Genomic DNA, 22,281 nt, shown 5'->3' on the forward strand with positions numbered 1-22,281 from the left:
GAGAGAGAGAGAGAAGGAGAAAGAGAGAGAGAGAGAGAAGGAGAGAGAGAGAGAGCGAGAGAGAGAGAGAGAGAGAGAGAAGAGAGAAAGAGAAGAGAGAGAGAAAGAGAGAGAAGAGAGAGAGAGAAGAGAGAGAGAAAGAGAGAGGGAGAGAGAGAGAAAAAGAGAGAGAAAGAGAGAGAAGGAGAGAGGGAGACATTTGCAGAGAGAGAGAGAGAAGCAGAGAGGAAGATATTTGCAGAAAGAGAGAGAGAGAAGGAGAGAGGGAGACATTTGCAGAGAGAGAGAGAGAGAGAGAGAGAGAGAGAGAGAGAGAGAGAGAGAAGGAGAGAGGGAGACATTTGCAGAGAGAGAGAGAAAAGGAGAGAGGGAGACATTTGCAGAGAGAGAGAGAGAAAAGGAGAGAGGGAGACATTTGCAGAGAGAGAGAAGGAGAGAGGGAGACATTTGCAGAAAGAGAGAGATGAATAATTAGCCTGGATCAGCCTCTCCTGCGCCCACATGCAAACAGGCATGAGAGAGAAAGAGAAGGAACCAGAGCAGAGAGGGGGAGAAGACTCACCCGCTTCAGGGGCCTATGGTCCATCAAAGGGCTTCGTAGAAACAGTAAAACAACAGCAGTTGTTAGCACCATTGCCCGTGTGGCAGTGGGCTGCGAATGCTTGTGTGTGTGTGTGTGTGTGTTCTCAAGTGTGCGTGCGCTTGAAATGTATAGCTCACCTGTGACGGCATCGGAGCAGGAACCTCAAGATCTTGCGTGCAGCCTGGTTCTGTTTTTTAGTTAGAAGATTACTACGAGCAGAGACAGGGGAATGAGCTTTGTTTTCATTAAAAACTGTGATGCCAAGCGAGCGTTTGCCAGTTTTTCGTACCTGAGCGAGTGTCTGTAGGAGCGGTAGTATTGCTGAATAAGGACTGCTGCTCTGCGACTCTGCTGGAACTTCCTCTGCTCATGGAAACTCCGGAAACGACTCTGAATCAGGATGGCTGCCAGGGTCATCCGCTTATAAAGTGCATACTGAAAACAGTAGTGTTAAAATCCCACACTAAATATCTACTTTTCCATGTCTGAACACAGAATCCGGGTTCTCAAAAGTTCAATATGTATAACAAAAGTCATTTAAGTTTTGAGTGGATACTTTAATACTACATATCTCAAGGTTTATGTGCACTATGTTCTTAGTCCTCACTAATAAGTAGTACGAGTAGCATGAGTGCCTAAACTATTTATACTACGAGTGCATCTTGTGGCCTTCTAGTAGCCGCAGATGGCTCTAAATAAATGGCCCAAATGGTTCTTCCACTCAGCAAAGCTTCAACATGGAAAGCATGATAAAACTATAAATATAGCGGTAAACTTACTTATGAAATTTCGAAATAAAAAAGGACAGGCGTACAAATAACGATAAAAAAATGTTGCTCAAATTCTCATGGAATGTTCAGTTAAATACTAATATTTAAGCTCTCAAACCTGTATACACACATTCAAACAAATTATTTTTTCAAAATATTTAATGCAAATATTAATTAAAAGCAAATATTGCTATTGAAGAAATCTACAGACAGAATTGGACAAGGAATGAATGATTAAAAAGATGAACCTAAGTCATCTAATTATATATATTAATATCCGTAGGTGACTTTAACGCGATATTGAATCATACCTGCTTGTATCTCTTATAGCAGCGTTGAATCACTGCCGCAATCTCCTTGCGTTGTTCCTGAATCGGACCCTGAAGGGGCGATGGTAAGAGTTTGTCTAAAAGCTGGTCATGCAGGCAAGCAAACATGTAGTATCAACCAAAATAGACAATGATGTTCAGTGAAATATGAAGTAACACGGGAGTGGAGGTCATGCAATAATAGATAATGGATACCTTTTGTTTTCTAACGGTGTGCAGAGCATTCCTAATGGTCACACACAGCTCTCTTTGCTCAGCTTCTGTCATGGCAAGAAAGGAAGAATCGGTTTTCAACCGTTCCACTTTCACAGCTGCAGAGAGGAAGAGATTCCTGTCAGATGGTGTGAACAGGCCTGGCTTAATCTGAATACTCTGCTCACCCTCAGGCCCTGAGTGAGTGTTTGGTTTCGGGCCGAGTGTCTGGGGATTGGCATTGAGGAACCTGCAGGCGAAGAAAAAGTACACGTCTAAAACAAGTGCCGAAAAATCTCCGATTCCATGAAAACATTGGATTTTTATTTAACTTGCCTCTCCACCTCAGCAAGATAACCAGACAGTAGTCTGACATCGCCGCTGAGGCCTGACCTAGCGGAGTCGGTTTCAGCCTCCATTTCCTCCTGCTTCAGACGAGCAGTGGATGTCTCCATGATGTGATCAGCCAGCATGGAAATGTCCATCTGTGAAATACACGCAACACACTCTGTTGGTTAATGCGTTCTTGCAGCCATTGATTCAGTTTCTGAACTGTCTATCCTTACAAGGGTCGTGCTGGAGCCTATCCCAGCTAAGTATGGGCACCAGGCGGGGGACACCCTGAAGTGGTGGCCAGCCAATTGCAGGGCACGAGACGGACAACCGTACACGCTCCCACACACCTAGGGGCAATTTAGTCTGTTCGACCAGCCTACCATGCATATTTTTGGGATGTGGGAGGAAACCATAGTTTCCCGGAGAAAACCCACACAAGAATATGCAAACTCAACAGATTGAGGACTGACCTGGGATCAAACCCTCGATCCCAGAACTGTGAGGCCGAAGCGCTAACTACTCAGCCGCTTGGCTGCCGCGTTCTTGCACCACCAACAAAATTCATGTATGGGAGATTTGCAGCATTCATAAAGACTACGATACTAATGCCAGGATAATAATAATTAAGTCAGGTTAAAAATACATACTACATTTCAGAGCATGTTTTCGATGATTGTATATCACTTAACCAAGCTGTGTCTGAAACCATATCCAGAACTTCAAAGTGTGTCTTGAAACAAGAATAATATTGAGTATAACACACCGTGAATATGAACGTAGCACTGTAATCCACATTGAAATGTGTGGATTTTGTGTGGATGTGCATTTGCTCCTAACCTGCAAGTCTTCTGTGTTTTCCTGATAGGTTAGCAGCTCTGTCTCCTCCCCCATATCAGAAAGCACTCCCTGGCGCAGATGAACAGCCAGTCGCTCCTTCCCTAGAATCCTCCTGGCAAGGCTGCGTTGCCCCAGAGTCCGTCTCAGGCTCCACCTGGCACCCCCTCCAGATGCCCCTATCCTGGCCTGCAGGGGGGAGAAGGAGGGAGTGGGGAGCTGGGGACGGTCAGGATTGAAGCTGGCAGGAGGTGCGTTCCGGGCGATGAGGTTAGGATGTTGGCTTTGTTGAGGACCTGGTTGAGGGGAAGGGTGAGTGTTGGGACTGTGGTGGTTTAGGAGGGAGTTGAGGTTGCTGGAGGTTGAGTTAGCAAGCTGTTGCTGGGTGCTTTTGTGTCTCTTAGCTGGGGGTGGACCCCCTTGCTCTCCCTGGCTTGTCTGAGAAGCTCTGTGTCCTGTTTGATTCCAGGTCTGGTTGCTAGGCTGGCTCTCAGTCCTTAATCTCCTCAATTCTGGAACACAAGAAGATGTGGATTATGAACTGAAAACACAATATACAAAACACTACATACATTCTTTCATTTTCTTAATCGCTTTATCTTCATTAGGGCTTTGGGCCAGAGGTGGGGGACACCCGGAATCGGTGGCCAGCCGATCGCAGGGTACGAGGAGAAAGACAACCATGCACACATTCATACCTAGGGGCAATTTAGAGTGTCCAATCAGCCTACCATGCATGTCTTTGGAATGTGAGAGGAAACCGGAGTACCTGGAGAAAACCCACACAGGCCCGGGGAGAACATGCAAACTCCACACAGGTGGACCGACCTGGATTTGAACCCAGGACCCCAGAGCTGTGAGGCCGACGTACTAACCACTCGCGCCGCCGGGGCGCCTACACGACATACAGTTAATAAAAAAATGGATTTTAATTCAGACAGTTCAGTATCTTTTATTCTACATAATAGACACACTACTGATAAATGATAGTCTCTCACACCTGAGTTTGGGTTTGAGGAGTGACTGTTGCTTATTCTGCTGAGTTCTGAGCCTCCTCTCCACCTGTCCAACCATGCGTCAGCAGGCTGGCCTGGAGCTTGAGGACTTTGTTGCAGCTGCTCCAAGAGTTCAGCAAGTCGTGTGTGTCCTCGCGACCTGGCGATGTTAAGTGGCAAGCGTCCCAGAGAATCTGGAATAGCCAAAGCTCTCGGATCCCACTGGTAAAGCACCAGTGCAGCATCAGTATGGCCCAGAGCACATGCCCACATCTAGAGAGATCGATGGGATGTGGTTACAAAAATGACACGGAAACCCGCCCCCTAAACCTTGGGGGAAATATTGATCACTCACCAATGGCGTGCAGGAGAAGTGATCGACATTAAGAGGATCCACCTCCAGCTCGAGATCAATACTGTCAGCATGCTTGGTACTATAGAGCAAATTGCCATATGAGATATAAATGACGCATCAACTTTCTATGGTCTGCTATAATTGTTTGTTACTCACCGCCAGCGAATGAGAGTCTGAATTAGCCCGGCATAACCCTGAGCTGCAGCCAGATGCAATAAGGTCATTCCCCTTGAATTCTTACTGTGGACGAGCTGATTGGAGGAAGCCCAACACGGCTGAGACATCATCTTCTCACACACAACCACAACACGGCCCTCAAATGAACTGTGGTCGGGAGAGATCTGCGGAAAAAAATGCCAAAGTGATTAAATTGTCAGCAAATTTTTAAAGAGATCATTTGGTGCTAATAAATTGGCAAGTTACAAAAATGAGATGAAAAAAATAATGTCCGACAAACATGGTTTTCATATATTTTAGCTGAACGTAGGGATCAAATACAGGTAAAAGCGATTAAAATATAGATTTTGATTTTTGGTGGATATCTGTGCTATATTGATTAGCATTCCTAGATTTTTGATGTACTTTTTGTTCAAGAAATTTAAATGACATATTGCTGTCTTACTTGAGACTGCAGCTCAGTGGCTCCCCCTCCCTCTACACCACCACTCTTGGTTACCATAGTTTCCGAGCTGGGGTTTTGATTGGTTATATCTGCCATCCTCTGTTCCATCTGCTCCAGACGCTCCAAGATGGACATTCTGAATTGTGTATCTACAAAAAAGAAAAAATGCAGGGATAATTTATTCCAAACAATATTTACTTGTATGTTTTAAGTTTCTAATGACACTCTTGAAATAGAATGATAAACCTATTCTAGAGCATCCCAAGGACCAGTCAGTGTGTGAAGTAGAAGTTGAATGTAATATACGCTGAGTGAAATGCTCACATCCTGCAATAAATCATGTACAGTATATTATTGATACTTAATATTTGTGCATGGCTGTATGTGCGACGCTCTTGGTGTGCAGCTGCAGTTTGCTGCAGTGCACATCATGTCACTCCTTTTTGCTCCTTTCCTCTCTGCTGTATGTAGCACACAGACTGAAGAAAAAAGGAGGAGGAGCCATGTGAGTGACATAAACATCAGGCTCCAAACATTCCACGCCAATCAATCGATCTGAAAAAAACTATCAATCACATGATATGTACACACGCCATTTGATGGAAACAAAACGCTTGAACAACAGAGCAATAAACATATTCAAAAGAACAATAATCATTTACCTCAGTACTTTTACACATCTATTTCTATCTATATCAATTCGAAATGCCTCTTACTGCTCACTCCTTTTCACATTTGAGGCATACTCAAAGTTCTGATCTGTTACACATTGATTTCAGAACTTTTCAATTTTTTTGGGCCAATAGTATTCCATCATATGCAACATTATTAAAGCTAATAGAGCAGCTTATCCTTTTTACTTGGTGAATGAGATTGTTATTAACTACTCTGTTGCCTCAATTTTACTTGAGCAATTTCCACCATAAACATGCCAAAGATAATAACAATTGCAGTAGCAAAATGTCAATGCACACAGTGTTAAGCAGGTCAACTGGAGAAAATATACAGTGCATAAAAAACAAATCATGCACAGCATGATGGCTGTTATGTGAACAGATCTCGGAGGCAAAAAGCCTCCCTGCACTTGTTGTTCTGTTATTGTTCTCCAGGTCTGCTTCCTAGTGAAGCCTCTGAGTTTTTTTCTCCACTCAAAAATTAAGCAAGCATCCAATTTGGCCACATTTGGAGGAAATTTAATCTTTCTGATAGTCATAGTCTCAGAACAAATGACTTGAATGAAACCACACAAGACAAAGCATTAGGACAACAGCATCACCTGAATAAACAACACGTGACTCATGCACCACATGGACCCAAAACAGCAATTTCCAGACATCAATTTGGAAATGAAATGACATCAGACAATTTACGAACCCAAACAGCGAGTGTCTCTTTGTTCCAGTTTCTGCTCAAGCGCGTTAGTTTGAAGTGTGCGACACACGTCGATACTCCCAACAACAGAGAGAAAGAGAAGGGGGTGAAATAGAGAGGGAGAGAGAGAGAGCGAGTGTGTGTGAAGAGAGCAGGGGTGCTCTTCGCTTCAAATCAGCCCGCCAGACTTTGGAGCAGCAGGAGCTTTAGGTCGTCATCAATGCATAGGAAACCTTCACTCTCAACTAAACTGGAGTAGACGTCTGACGACAGCGTGGACAGACGAACTTTGAACCCATTTATATTTTATTAACACAATCTTCTGTTTATTATACAGAGAAAAAGCACGTCTGGCACTGATAAAGTCCAGAGTCATGGTTATCAATGCAACATTTAGTGGGCAAGAGGACGGCGATTGAGCCACGTTGTCTTTGCCCTTCATTCGCACATGCAGGAGGCTGTGACCGTGCAGCCGCATTGCCGCAGTGCGCAACGTGCAGTCTGGGGGCGCACACACGCGTGCATACACACACACACACACACACACACACACACACACACACACACACACACACACACACACACACACGCATACGCGCATAAGTGGTAACGTCAAAACATGCGTTACTGAGGTGGGTAACAAACACAAACTTTGCATTTCAGAAAAGATCGGGTGCGTAATCACCCTTTAACAAAATTGCAACACTTTTGATCGGATGGAATTGGATAAAAAAATGAGGTGAATATCTGACAGTATTCAGACAAAAGTCATGCGTTGGGATTTTCCCCCCAGTAACAATGTAGAAATACATTGTGTGATTTTTTCCCCTCTACTAATAAACAACTGTGCTTACTGTGCTTTCGTCCTAACATACAAAATAGGTATTGATACTTTCTGAGCCTACTTAAAAGCCAATTAAAATTCATCAGAGTATCAATACATGAAAAATCAGAAGTGAGGGCAGTCCTTAATAGACCTTTTGAGAGAGAACTGAGCATTTCAAAGCCACCAATTAGACCAGATTACTCTAAACTATTCAAGAAAAGGCCTCAGTTGGTGCAGTATTTCAATATAACTGAACAAAAGGACACTTTTTCACCAGTCAGGTGTCTTAAAATTGTTATCAATTGATTACAGTCAGATGCTTCTTGCTTCAACAGAAACCTGATTGGTTAAACTGCCTGTGCAAGATCGGTTGGAACAAAGACCAGGGCCTACAGCGACCCTTGACCCGTTGGAGACCCCTGAATTCGACAATGGGATATCTGAGCACTTGACGGACCGTGCGCCCCGAACGAATTTGCCAGGATGTACGATTGGGCAACTTGCATTTTGGAGGCATAGTCTGCATAAGGTCAATTGCCCACTCAACGCCGCAGATATGTTTTTTTTCCTCGTCAAAGTTTTAGAACGCGTCTAGTGCACTGCATTAATAAGGCATGAAAGGAGCTGCTTTGATTTGCCATGATTGAAGTCATATGTGACTAGTCCCATGGCAGCCCAGCCCTCTCTACCGCAAGTTAGTCATCTTGTGCTCATCTGCGGAATTAACAACATATCGCCTAATCTGTCTCTGGCTGGGCAGAAATATGCCACACAAAGTGATGGATTTAAATTAGCCGTAAAAATAAAGCCCTACTTATTTACATTGACTACTTATTATTTTGACAATGTGTTTATTTATGACCTAATTATTGATTATTTATTTGTGCACTTCATGGTGAAGCTTTACATCCCATTATACTTGTATAATGACAATAAAGGTATTCAATTCAATAATAGTTACACCTCACTATGACTATTTAACTCCTCAGAGGGCCATACAAGATCCAGCCATCCATTTTACCCTTATCTTCATTAGGATGATGTGTGTACTAGGGCCTATTAAACTTTACTTCAGCTGCTAGATAGGACATATGCGAGATTGGTTGTCAATCTCATGACAGTCATAGACAAACAGAGAATGCACTCATCCTCACATTCACACTTCAGAGAAAATGAAGAATCTTCAGTGAATCTACCATGCCTCTTTTTGGAATGTGGAAGGGAAACTCCAGAAAAGAAGGCCAGAGGCTGGTGACGAACCCACAACCTCTAAGTATAAGGCGGTCATGCTAATTGTAATGGTCAACCACGTTGCTCACAATATAAAACGCACGAACAAATGTGATCAAACCCCAAATGTTGTTAAATATCATATAACTTTAGCACGCATAGGAAGAACCAGTCAACTTCACAAAAGAGTTGGGGAGTTCAGATTGTAACCTTGTCAGACACAGAAACCACTAGGGTACCGTGCTGCCTAGTATGTGTCTTGTGTAAAAACAGAGAGTAAAGAAATAAAAACCTAAGTATTTTATCTATCAATTTACGAAAATGTTTGATTTCTCTTTCTATGATTGATTCCCACAATTACACTAAATACACATTCTAAAATTAACATGACCTAAAGAATATTATGCCTTGTGGGAACTTTAAAAGTATAAGCGGACACCCCTTGTTGCCACAATATACCGCCAAATGGTCTCACCGTCCAAAGACAGCCAGTCATGCTGAGAGGATGGGAGGGCAGGAAGGTCGCGTGCCTTGTATTCAAACACCACAGAAGAAGAAATGACCTCGCCGCCCATAGCTACTTGCAGCATGACGAGTCCCGTGTCATGGGCTGGAAGAAAAAAAACAAGGTAAGTAATTACCACAATGGAACTTCTACTGACATCTGACTACTACAGCATGTCAATAGGAGGATCTTTTGTGACATTATTGTTGTGCGTTTAACCCTAAAATGAGTATATTCCTTGATACAGATGTCAACGATATTATCTAGAACTGTCATACGTGTACGTGCATGTTAATTAATACTAAATATGAATAATGAGACAGTGTGTAGATACCTGGACAGTAGCAGCGGAGCACACCAGGCTGAATAAGGGCAGCAGGGACGCTGATGTGGTCAAACAGACAGCTGTACTCACTGCTTGATTCCAACCATGGTCCTGTTATAAGCACCTTCACACCCCCCTGTCGTACAAACACTGGTAAGTGGAATGTAATACAGTCTGGTGACTTCATTAAAGAAAGTTGTAGCGAAGGAAACGTGAAATCTCAAAATAATATAAACAAATAAAATGATAGGCATAGATGTTATAAGGCAGCAAAACATAGTTAAATTATGCACGCATTTTTAGGTTTAAATGTGAAATGTGGTTTTCACATGCATTCTACCAGTGGAGAGAGTACATTCCCAACTGGGAAAGGTGTAGACTAGTGCAGATGCCAAACCTGTAGAGTTATTTTCAAATAAAATGGAAAGGGGGGAAAAGTGATGATGACGATGCATTTGGAAAAATATTGTGTCATTATAAACAACATTATTTTGATTGTTGAAAACACCAGCAATGTGATTCACTGACTATAAAGTTGCATGCAATACATGGTAGAATTAATGAAGCCACCCAGAGGAATCCATGTAATATTGAAATTTCATTAACTCAGCAATCACTTTTGAGAGCATGATTTCATTTTTTAACGGCAGTACAAGCCGTCTTCCATCATGTGTCAGTCTGATTTAACTCCAGGCAACAATGATGAATAAATAATGATACTAATGTTGTTACTAACCTCTGGATAAGACCACTCTGGGGAGTAGTCTGTCACACCAAACAGCCTCCCGGTCTCTTGGAGCATTCCCAGAGCTCCTTGCTCCACTTCTGAGCCTTGCAGGTGGCCTTCCCCCATGCCTTGCTCCTCTCCCACGGCCCCTTCCTGGGGCATGAGGACGCCGTTGACCGCAGCCCCTACCCCACCTGCAGACCCTTCGACCGAGATGAAGTCATTGATGAGATCAGAGAACTGGCTTCCGAATGAAGCCTCAAACCCTTCCAAGCTGATGGCTGCTCCTGCTCCAGTCGCCGTGGCTGATACACCTCCACCTTGCGGAGGAAGGGAGGAATTGTACAGTGCCCTTTCAATGCTGGCACCGGCACCTATTGACTGGGGACTAGCTCCCACTGAACTGCTAGGCCCAGACAAGCTTACTCCATTCGAAAGAATTTCATTTTCCCCTCCTACTACGGCGCCGCAGCCCCCACCCGCCTCCTCCCCAATCCCATTGCCGTCTGTTGGCGGAAGGTAGTGATCAGTGTCCACGCCGGCGTAAGCCTCATGAGCGGCGCCGGACTTCAGCATCAACTCTCCTCCGTTCTCAAGGACTTTGCCACCGACTTCCTGACGAACCCCGTTGCTGGCTTGCTCGACATTTGGGTCCCGGTTGGTCACGGGGAAAGAGGCCACTGATGCTCCTTTTCCATTCCTCCCACACATGGCCTGGTCTTGACTGGATCGGCGGAGGTGCGAATGGTGGTCTCCGTTGGTGATTGGGGTGTCGTCCGGCATGTTTATGTAAGTTCTAGCTTCATCAGATTCTTGCGGAGCCTCCGCGCCGTTGGTCTGCTGCTGGGAGGTTTGGTTTGCGTGCGTGGGGGTCTGGAGGAAGAGGTTGGGTGAAGGGTGATGCGCAGACTGGGTTAGGCCCGGGACGCACGGTGATGACATAACAGCACTGAAGTCCATCTGCTCTAAAGTGGTGCTGGGGCTCAGACCTGCCCCTTCTCCTACATAACTACTCTGAGGAGCCAGGGGCTGCTCCATAGGCGTCGCTTCCTTCTTGATATTGTTGACCACGGACGGACTGTAGACAAAGCCGTTAGAAGAACAGTGGATGCCACCATCGTTACCGTTACACCCCTCAGTCTTCCCTCCACCTCCTCCATAGGTCTGACCCTGCTTGGGGTTATTAAGGAAGCAGTCTGGGTCAAAGGTCATGGCAGTCTCTGGAAGGCTAACTCCTCCGCCAGTGTCTAGCGAGCTGGAAAGAACCAACTCTCCTCCCTCTCCTAAGCCGACCCCACCAGGAAACGAGGCAAACCTCTGGTTCTCGGGGCCAACAGCCAACAGGATGCCGTTGGCGGTGCTCTCGTGGGGGGACGGTAGCAGGTGGGTGTGGCCTGCCGAGTAAACCGAATCCCCAGTCAGTGTGGTGACTTCAGACATGAACACGGCAGTGCTTTGTGACAGGCCAGCCCCGATGGCCAGCGCAGGGCTGTCGGCCATATCACTGGTGATTGACAGTGGGGAACTCTGGGTGGTGTCAGGGACTTCCACCTGGTTGGTGGAGGTAGACGAGGACACTTCCATGCTGCTTTGTGGGAGAAGGGAGGGCTTTGCCATTCGGCCATTTCTCCGGTCTCCTCCGCCTGCCCTGCTCCTGCGCCCCCCAGGACTGGGCTCTGTCTGGCCCTCTGATACGTCACTGTTCTGCACCTCTGTGCCATCTGCTTCCTCAGATCTCTGACCTGCCGTGGCGGCGCCACCCGCTGGAGCGCCACCCCCTGCCGCTGTCCCCGATTCCTGCTTGGATGAGATGATACGCTGTTTGACACTGGAGCATTTCTGGTGTAGGCTGCTTCCAGCACCTGCCACACAAACAGAAGATAATTTATATTAACTCGTCGGCTGCAAATGACTAAAAAATTACATTTCCCACACAGTCACTTTAGCATATTACCACTTACAACGCTCAAACTAGTGTGACAAATCAACAACCTTACTAAAATTCTAACGCCTTAAGAAATTAAGCATTTGATTTGGTTTGTATTATGATAGCTGCACTATTAACTTTGACAGGGATCTTTCCTTCTAGTCAAAATAGATTAAATGTCTATTGCTGTCAGTGGCACAGGATTATGAATATTCAATGGGGCCACCAGAGTTTTGTTGTCAATGGAATAAGTTAAAAATAAACACCAGATGTGGAGCACTTGTGTAACTGAGGTAACAATATTTTAAGCAAGTGTTAACGCCCTCCAGTGGCTTAAAGGTAAATATAAAGAAGTTATACGCAAAATGCACACATTGATTTATTTTTTTTCAAATCGATATACTACACAAAAACTAATTTGTAGCAATACATTTGGATGGTATTGGAGCAATGAGAAGAGAGTTGGCGGATAGAGGGTATTTTAGTCAACAACCCACATCGGCTGTCCTTATTTGACCTTCAATACTAGATCAAAAGATGAGAGATTAGGCAATTCACTGTTTGTATATGGTTATATGCACTCGGGTTATCTAATCTCTCTGATGCCATTTTATGAATAATACATGCAGGATATTTCAAGAATGTCCAGTTTGTGCCCCTTCATCCATCTAACCCTTTATTCCTTAGTCTTTTGGTGCAATGTGTACTTGCCTCTAGGTGGCAGCATGGCATTGACTTTTGGAATCCCTCCCTACCCCCTCCATAAAAATGAAATTGCCCAGCTCTGTTTTTATCTTAGTCTATACATTCTAAATTCTGCAGCTGCCTTTTTTTTCAAAGGCAATCCAGCGGAGTTTTTGTAAATTTGGCTTTGATTGGGTTTTCATCTTTTTACTTGCGACCACACCGACAGCTGTGGTTGTTCACCCAGCATCACAGCCATTTTCACGGTTTACAAGTATGCTGGCTGAAACGAGAGAGTGAGGAAGGAGGAAGGTGGTGAGTGGAGAAAGGTTTGGAAAAGATAACTCACACATAGGTTTAAGTTGACCAATGAGCTCCTCTTTGCTCCACTTGGCCCATTCCTTCCTGTCCGTGTTGATGGAGCAGAGAACAGGGCCGCACGGCTTCCCGCTATCGTCCACCGCCGGAACATTCAGATAGTGCACCAGCACGATGTCTGGGTTCTATAACACAGCAACAACACATCTCATTGGTAAAGCACTTCCTCTATTGTTTCTCGTGTTTCTATCAGCAAGAGAGTACATTGATAGTGTATTTGCAGAGGAGGAGAAAAGGACAAGGAAAGCAGAGGAGTATGTGGAGGTCAGGAGGGAGGTCGGATATAGCGTGTCAGACAAGATTCTCTCACCTGCCTATGAAACATTTAACGGCTCGAGCCCACTCGCCAGCACCCTCCCTAACATTGCATGGCCAGCGGAAACGTCCACACGTGTGTCGGTGTGCATGCGATTTGGAGAGCCAATGAGGCAAACGAGGAATGAGGCGGGTCAGCACAGAGCTCACCGTGCTGCAGCCCACCAGCAGACCTATGGAATTTATATCCCATGAATGATTCAACAAGTGTGTATGGGGCTGGTCTGTGTGAGAGAAAGGCTCCTCTTGATAAAAGATTCAGTAGACAGACTCAGGTGAGGGGGAGGGCCTGCTGAGGTGGAACAAGAAAACGGCACAGTGGGCTGCTACAGCACCACCCCGTGCAATGCAACAGAACAGACGGGCTCATTTATGATGATATTCACTGACGTGATGTGATATCTTGTGCGTGGAGCAGAAAATGGCACATTACGGATAGAAGAAGCAGAAGTTTCCCCCTGCCAATTTTAGATTTAGAGAATCACAAGAGAGTCAAGTGCACTGAAAAATAAAATATATTTGATAGGGGGCAAATTCAATTTACAGCATGTGACGGGAATGTCCTTGTAAAATTCATGCGACAAATTATGCAAGCCCTATTGGCAAGGAATGCATGAATATGTATTGAATTTCCATATTTTTTAAATGAACAGCACTGGGCGCGCATTACTTTCTTGGAAATGAAGGGGAATGTTTAAGATTCAACATGTAGGTCTGTAGATGATGAGGTTCTGGTGACCCGCTCTTGCGTGGCCAATCAAGTGAGGAATGTGTGTGTGTGTGTGTGTGTGTATGTGTGCATTTGCTTGTAATACTCTTGTGCTTGTCTTTCACACGGTGAAGCGCAAGTGTAAAATGTGTGTGGTGTGTGTGTACGTAGTGCGGCGCTCCAGGGTGTTTTCCTGGAGAAGACCACATGCGGTGTAACGCCTTGAGACCTTGATAGGTAGTGTGCTCACCAAGGAATAGTTGGAAAATTTCAAGCTGAGAAAAGTTTTCTCAACAATCCATGTTCACATAATACCAGATATATCTCTGAGTGGGACGATAAAGCCAGCAATGGGGTCCAGTTTTATTATGACTTGACTTTTTACTATATTCTGCCTCATTAAATTTTGAAGAGGAGGATGTTTATCAATGGTTTATGTCGGAGGTTACTGTGCTGTTTTGGAAACGTAATGGCCAATTCAAGAGATTAAACATGTGGTGCGGAAAATTAACAATAGACTATACAGTTTCTGGTAGTTTAGTTTGGTGTAGAGTTGTGAATAAAGTCCAAACATAACATGCGTCATGAAGAAATCCAGAAATCCACGTTGAGGCAAAGCGACGTGGCAATAAAGGGCTAACATAAAGCAATCATCACAATATATAATGTCACTCTCCTTCTTCTTGTTCTAATGTAGAGAAGATGGGAAAAGGGGTGGGTAGCTTACCTGCAGTAGCCAATAGCATCTACGGTGGAAGGTGGGGATGATGGAGGAGTGGACGTAGCAGCCATACAGACACTAGAGAGAGGAAAGGAGATTTCAAGGGAGAACGGAGAAAAGAAAATGGAGGGAGCGGGACAAAAGGAGGGGATGAGATGAGGACAGCAAAGGAAAGAACAGCAAAGGAGAACTCAGGTTTAGCCACTTCAGTCCTAGTAGTATATTCGTTTAGGAGCTAACATGCTGATGTGTTTTTCGAAAGGTCCTTCGTTAGATTTCGACTTCAAAAGATATCAATATTTGGCACTGGTGCATAAATATCGCAAGAGGATCAATATGTGTGTGTGAACCCTGTTCTGGCTCCTGTGGGATTTCCCTGTGGAAGGACGGAAGGCTTTACTATCAAGGTCATTATCATAGTTAAAACACAGATGTACTCGTACACACAGTGATGAACACGTGACGTGCGGGATAAATTATAGCGACATAAAAAGACTTTTCTGTCTCCCCCTCGTACTCTCATTTTCTTGCCATTTTGCCTCTTCTGAAAAGAAGGCCGGCAGCAATCGAAAGTGTGTTTGGCCAAAGGCAGAGTGCATTTCCATATATTTCCATCTGATATGAGGAGGTTCTCAATCCAGGGCTGAGGTTTTTTTTTCTCCCTCCTCTGCTTCCTGCCTGCCTCTCACTATCTCCCTCCTCTCCCACAGCTCTACCGTTACTGCCCCCTTCGCGACACAATGCTTTCTTGCTCCAGGGGTCCCGGGAAGAGGTGACACAAACAATTACTGAGCAACTACCGGCGAGAGACACACTTGCCTTTGGATACGTTTGTCTGTGCGTATTTGTGCACGGCAGCAGAAAAATGCATGTCAGATGATTGTCAGCGTGAGTGTGGGCTTGTAAATAATAGAAGTGCAGATGGGAATACTTGATCTCAATTATTCCCTTTGCCTATGTCTGCTGTTCATTTATGCACAACTAGTGAACCTTCCATACACATTTATGTGCTGCCTCACCGTCTCCCCTTTGCTTTCCAGTCTCCCTGTCTTTGCTATCTGACACATGCATGCTCACCGCTCTCACCTCTTGCTATATTCCTGCTGAATAATCAATTTTTGAGCTGGCTGATGTGACTCAAACACACACACACACACACACATACAGGGAGGCTTTGCCCCCCACACCCACACCCACACACACACACAGACACACGCACAGACGCTGCCTTGAGACTGGATCGATACCCCTCTCTGTTCTGCTGAAGAAGGCATTGACATCATTCCTGGCTGCAGGCCAAACACACTCTTATCCTTCAGAAAGAGAGAGAGAGAGAGATGGGAAAGGAGACAGGGACAGCAGCAGGGAGAGTAGGGAGGAGGGACAGCTCTCACGTACACACACACAACACACACACACACAACACACACACACACTTACACAACAATCTTCGCCCCGTAGCTCCAGCATGCGTGGTGCTTGTGTGTGCCCTTGCGTTACACGCGTGTGTCTACAAGGAGTGAAGGACTGGCTGACGTTACGAATTGGATTGGCAGCGAAGCACAACTCAGCACAAAAAGAGATCACAGACTTGTTTCTTCTTGGCGGCAGCCTCTCACCTCCACACCCTGGACTTTAAGCTTCATGTGATCCTCTCGGGTGGTCTTCCCGTCTTTCCTTTTTTTCCAGCAGTAGCCATCTTTTCTGTACTTCACCTTTTTGCGGTTGTAGAGGATCATGGACCCATTTTGAGGCCTGTTCACAAAGGAAGAACAGAGTGTTTCAACAGAGCCCACAATGTGAGGATTAGTTTGACAGAAGTGTATAAATATTGGACAAAGCACTGATTTCTTTGATATTGTCAGCGTTTCAATGCTCAATGACATATAATCTAACCAGTGCTATTGGCAAAGACTGTCAAGGTTACACTCCCAAATTCAATACAAAGGAGACTGTTTTGTGTGTTACTATTTGAGAAGGTTTAGTTGTTAACACAGCACAAACATTATCCTTTGGAGAAAATGTTCTCTACATACAATATTATCTCAAAAAGTAGTAACTTTTTGATCCATTAACTAATGAGGGGGTGGACTAGATGTCTTTTGCCCCAGTTGGATACATTAAAAATGTACCTCAACAATGCGAAACCCAAGGCTAAATTTCATTAACTTGAACAATGCGCATGGGTAAAGAAACAACAACAATGGCGCACAACAATGATCCCCCTACTACCCCCTAAACTTAAATTAGCCTTTGATTTAAGTTGTATCATCAAATTTTGCAATTAGCTCTTACAAAGTTGATTTGAAGGCCAATATTTTTTTCATTGCTTTTACTGTGGAATCCCAGCAGTTTTGATCTAAGTTTAAAGTTTAACACACAAGTCACATTGCACATATGCTTTTGAGTTGAAAGCAAATGTCTTCGCTCATTGCACACATTTAATTTGATTTAATATGGGAATCTGGATCAGTTTTGTCTGACAGGCACAAATACCGCCAGTTAATAGTGAATGTGGTAGTGTGAAAGTGACAATTCTTGATACAGAAATATTACATTTGATTGAACAATAAGATCATCAATGTTTTTTTCTTTTTTTTGTCGGATGCGTGGTACAGTATACGCAGTAGCTGGTTAGTGCATTGGTAATTTAGACCTTCCGTGGAGACTCCTCTCTAAGAACAACCACTACAGTGAGGTCATGGCTGATGAGGCATTAGTATTAGAGTCAGCTTTATAAAATCATGAGATGAACAGAGTAATGCATTTTCTATTAAATTAGCAGGCAGACATAAGAAGAAAAGACAATAATAATAAATCTTTTTCACAAATATTTCATCTTGAAACCTTTACTTTGAGAGTTTCTTGACCAATCCAATTATTTTACTTGCTCTAATAGGCTATTTGTTAGATGAAATTTTAATTAACAGTGTAAGCATATCATCACATTTGAAAACTATTTTAGCATGAACCTCAAATAAATTAAATTCCCACAGTTAAAAAAAAGACATTCCCAACATGTCTTGTTTTACTTCAAAGTCTGGAGCATTTGTTTTCTTGTTTAATGCAATTTTGGGTCCAATTGAAAACATTTCATAGATGAAAGAAACTAAAATGGAAATGCCTTCCCTGTACCACAATCATTTTAGAAGTGTAGAAACCATCGTTATTAAAGGCTGAAAAAGTAGAATAACAGCCCCAAAAATACATCATTATCCTAAATTGTAATATTTATACATATACCCGAGAAGGGACAATGAATGTCCTTTACGTCCACTCAAACACATACGGATGCCAGGTGAGCACATGCATGAAAAGAGAGAGAGACGCCATTGCAATGTCACAGATGGCAGGACCTACCACCATGTGTTCTCTGCGCTCAATGTCAAACCTGCTGCTCAGCAATCAATCATTCTTTTATAACAATAAGGACAAGTGTATGTGCAACTTTCACCATTTGTGTGTGTTGAAGCAGAAAATGCATCTTTGCCTTATCTCATGACAACAGAAGCAATCAATAAAACTAACAGATAGTCACAAGTGTGCGCACACAAATGCACATATAGTCTTTATCCCTCTTATCCAACCATCTCTTCATTTTGTCTTGACAGTGTCCCCCGCTATTCTCATCTCTTTTCTCTCATTCTCATCTCATACATTGCCTTCACTACGCTGCTCTCGCCTGGAGTTTGACGTGGGCACATATGGACTGGGATGATTGCAATTTACGCTGCGCACTGTGTGTAGTAAAATTGAATTTGCTTTGAACTGATTTTCTTTGACACTGCAAATCTGTTCTGTTTTGGAGGTGAGCTTGCCAGCTTGCGAGCCGAGTGGAGACCCCCACCTTCCGATCAAAGATGAGTTTAGTCTCCGTCTCTAGTCGTGTGAGTCATCTCTGGGCTGCTGATTCTAATTACGTTATGGAGACGATGGATGAGATCAGATGGCTGTGTGTGTGTGTGTGTTTGCGGGGGGGGTGGGCGAGGGTCCGTGTTCACGCTGCACGTGCTCCTCGCAAACCTTCGATGCAAGCAGACATAAATGCTATTGATTGTAACTGGTCTGTGATGTGTGGGTGTAGCGGAGCGAAAACAGAGAAGGCGAGGGGAGGAGAGTGGAAAAAGAGAAGGTAAAGATAAGGAGACAGAGTGGACTATTGACTGCGTCCGGTAAAGGGAGCAGAGAAGGAGGCGAGGACGCGAGACGAGCGAGAGGAGGTAACCGTCATTCCTCTGAACTGGGATTCCGTTGCAGAGGAGAAATGAAGGTCATTGATTGTTGCCTTAATATTGGCTCTAGAACGGTGCAAGCGCGTGCACTCATGTGGATACAAACACAGAGCCCGGCCGGGATAGGCCCATAAATGTCACCGTCTCCGTTAGCTGAGCTCCTTTCCATCTGATGGGATTACGTGTAATCTGTTCTAATCGTGCCTCATGTCATGTAGAAATGGGATTATATCTAACTGCTGCTCAATAACACCAATACGAGTGCCGCTGCTGCTGTGGCTGCTCGGAAGCGGAGGCGATACGGCAGCACAACCAATCAATGAGAAATCCATCCACAACATAAACTGTGCTGCTGGCCTCAGGCTCTTCCTGCGAAGGGTCCTTCAGCTCTCACAATGGGAGCACAGAGGTATCACCTCGGGCTCTCGGTGGCATCGGTAATCACAAATGTGGCCATGAGGTGACCGCTGCACTTATTTGACTTTCTCTCTACTTTCTCCCAGCATCTAGAGCGTTCCCGGGTGGCTCGCTCGGTCGAGCGGGTTCGCCCAATGACCGAAAGGTCAGAGTGTCTAATCCTGCTTCCGACTGTCTGTTGTTAAAGTGTCCTTGGGAAAGACACTGAACCCTGATTTGCTCCCAGTGGGCTGGCACTGCCTTCCATGGCAGCAGCTGCTCATTGGTGTAGGATGATGTGTGCATGAATGGGGGAATTTTAGCCTCCATAAATGCTTCGAGCACAAGCTGTAGTAGTGTTATATAAGTGAACTCTATTTACTTTTGTTGTCTAATAAAATGAACATTTTAACCTGGCTCCTGGGTTCCAATCCAGGTCGGTCCAATTGTGTGGAGTTTGCATGTTCTCCCTGGGCCTGCGTGGGTTTTCTCCAGGTACTCCGGGCTCCTCCCACGTTCCAAAGACATGCATGGTAGGCTGATTGGGCACTCTAAATTGCCCCTAGGTATGAGTGTGAGCGTGAATGGTAGTCTATCTCCTTGTGCCCTGTGATTGGCTGGCCGATTCAGGGTGTCCCCCGCCTCTGGCTCGAACTCAGCTGGGATAGGCTCCAGCACCCCCCGAACCTAATGTCAATTATATACCAATACCATTTTCAGATTTTCATACCTCATGTTTGTTTTTATGATAACTTTACACTTTTTCCCCCTTTACACTTGAGAACAGACGGCAATCTGATTGCACTCTTTAATTTGACCTCAACCAATATTGTTACAAGGGCAATTGTTTGGTTGTGCAATAAATCAAAGTATACATATTTCAATCGATATTGCATCCCCACTGGCACAGGCATCTCACTGGCAAAATTTGGTACCAGTTCGACAGTCAATTTGGCAAATTTTGCAAGTCGATATGATATAATGCGTCCCTAAATTCCTCGCAATTGTACAATGAGGAACATTTTCCTTAAATTGTTGACTGAGGAATTAAGGAAAGCTCCTTCCATGGCATTCATCTGTTCTCAATTAGTCTGTTTATCCATGTTATATTCCAAACAGGTGTTTAATGAAGATTCATTGAAATCTACTCGCCCCTCTCTTTTGGAATGTGCTGCAGCCATAAAATTAAAACTTCATAGTAATTTTTCAGTTTGAACATTAAATATCATATCTTCATAGTATGTATACAATGAAATACACTTAGGTTGAATATGAAATCATTGTTTTTTTTTTTTGGTCCCATTCTTGGAATTGGAGATTTAATTCCAAAGTGGCACTATTCACAAGCTAGTTAGTCAGGAAGCACTTACATCAAATGATGTTTTGTTTGGCACCGTAAAGTAAAGGGCTGTGTGCATTTTATTTTGTTGTTGTTGGAAGAATCAGCTCAAGAAACGTTTTAAAAAGTAGGAACCAGTATCAGATAATACCAAAATAAAACCTAACCTCAGAGATCACAAGCTCTTGTGAATTGAAGAATAATATCATGTGAAAACATCTAAACTCTTCAAAGGAAGGTCACAAATCACAACTTGAGCCAATGTGCTTAGAACTGTTCAGTGGAAACGTTGAACACGCACCCACCAGGCTTTCATTTACGGCATTTTCACAACTTAATTTAAATCTACAGGAAAAAATCAATTAGATGAATCACTATTTTGTTGGTCCTTTCCATACACTTTAGGAAATAAGTTACACGGGACTTAGTGGGAATAATGAATATTCAGTTCTAGCACGTGAATCTTTATTCACACACACGCATGCATGCTTTCATGCACGCGCACACCTCCCTTGGACCTCTCAGCCCCCTTTATGTCTGAATTATACATTAGTTAGCCTAATACATTTACATTCATTAATACTCTATTTCCAGCTGACTAGGTGCTTTGCAGTCCGATAGTGTTCGAGAGCGTTCTGTACATGTAAAGTAGCCCATCAGGAGGACGCTTGCAGAGAGACACCTCCAGTGTTTTAATCAAACAGTCACTCAGTCATAGGGATTAAAACAACACGAGTCACCTGCTGACAGTCGCCCTGTGGGTGTAGGCGTGCGGGTATTCATGTGTGTTTATGCAAAACTCTATGTCTCCTCACCTGGTCTTTGGCGATGTCGTCAGCCACTCATCGTGTTTCTCAAAAGTGATGAGATATGCAGCAATCTCCTGGTGAGACAAGGGCAAGATAGAATAGTTACTACTATGTACTTTGTGTGTGTTCAGACTGTGTGTGTGTGTGTGGTAGGTCACAGGGAGATGAAACACAACAGGTAGATTTCCAGATGACCTGCTGATGCCCACAAACTGTGTGTGTGTCACAATACATCGGCTAGGCTCAGTGAAGTCTAGGCGCTTGATTGGTCACAGAGCAGCCAGTCAGGAGACGGACATTGAGTACAGACCCTAAGGGCTACCAACCAATCACAGCAGCTGAGCTTCTGATGCTTGCCTCCACTGGTGAGGAAAGGCCAACACAAACATACACACACACACACACACATGCGTACACACTAGCTGAGTGAGTGCGTTAATAGGAAAAGTTTTCTTGTCTATTGCAGTTTTGCAGCTTCCTGTAAGATAAAGTCAGCTCATAACTCGATTCCTAATTCCTCTGGCTCTCCTTTCATCTTCTCGGCCGGCCTATTCGAACTATTTCTTTTTCCAGAGGTAAAGCCCAGGAAGGAAAATAAATCAGTCATACAGGTTTGTTTTTTTCCCACACAGAGCAAAGGAAAACAGTCTCACACAGACATACAACCCTGGCTTTTTCTTTCACTTGGTAAACTCTCTCCTCCTTTAAATGCTATTTTGTTGGTTTCCATATCCATGGCTCCCTCCTCACTCACTTGTTGTGTAGGGCTAT

General features: G+C 44.2%; 1 protein-coding gene across 12 annotated transcripts in view; it reads right to left on the reverse strand.

Moving 5' to 3' along the window:
* LOC144075152 (calmodulin-binding transcription activator 1-like) overlaps window positions 1-22,281 on the reverse strand; it is a 57,094-nt gene that overhangs the window by 4,499 nt on the left and 30,314 nt on the right. For 2 of the 12 annotated variants that reach the window (XM_077601937.1, XM_077601932.1), the window contains exons 4-21: window positions 21,517-21,584; window positions 16,354-16,489; window positions 14,741-14,812; window positions 12,961-13,114; window positions 10,010-11,862; window positions 9,283-9,409; window positions 8,919-9,053; window positions 5,017-5,165; window positions 4,551-4,735; window positions 4,395-4,473; window positions 4,045-4,312; window positions 3,048-3,556; window positions 2,211-2,359; window positions 2,063-2,124; window positions 1,878-1,993; window positions 1,665-1,766; window positions 873-1,018; window positions 721-792 (exon numbers count right to left, since the gene is read on the reverse strand). In XM_077601937.1, coding sequence (XP_077458063.1) covers window positions 721-792; window positions 873-1,018; window positions 1,665-1,766; window positions 1,878-1,993; window positions 2,063-2,124; window positions 2,211-2,359; window positions 3,048-3,556; window positions 4,045-4,312; window positions 4,395-4,473; window positions 4,551-4,735; window positions 5,017-5,165; window positions 8,919-9,053; window positions 9,283-9,409; window positions 10,010-11,862; window positions 12,961-13,114; window positions 14,741-14,812; window positions 16,354-16,489; window positions 21,517-21,584 — 4,382 coding nt within the window. Of the gene's footprint in view, window positions 1-562; window positions 594-720; window positions 793-872; window positions 1,019-1,664; window positions 1,767-1,877; window positions 2,125-2,210; window positions 2,360-3,047; window positions 3,557-4,044; window positions 4,313-4,394; window positions 4,474-4,550; window positions 4,736-5,016; window positions 5,166-8,918; window positions 9,054-9,282; window positions 9,410-10,009; window positions 11,863-12,960; window positions 13,115-14,740; window positions 14,813-16,174; window positions 16,237-16,353; window positions 16,490-21,516; window positions 21,585-22,281 lie in introns of those variants that run through there. The other 10 variants (XM_077601930.1, XM_077601929.1, XM_077601933.1 and 7 more) reach the window with 9 other exon arrangements.

This window comes from Stigmatopora argus, chromosome 6 (genome assembly GCF_051989625.1).
Source record: "Stigmatopora argus isolate UIUO_Sarg chromosome 6, RoL_Sarg_1.0, whole genome shotgun sequence".
Lineage (NCBI taxonomy): Eukaryota > Metazoa > Chordata > Actinopteri > Syngnathiformes > Syngnathidae > Stigmatopora > Stigmatopora argus.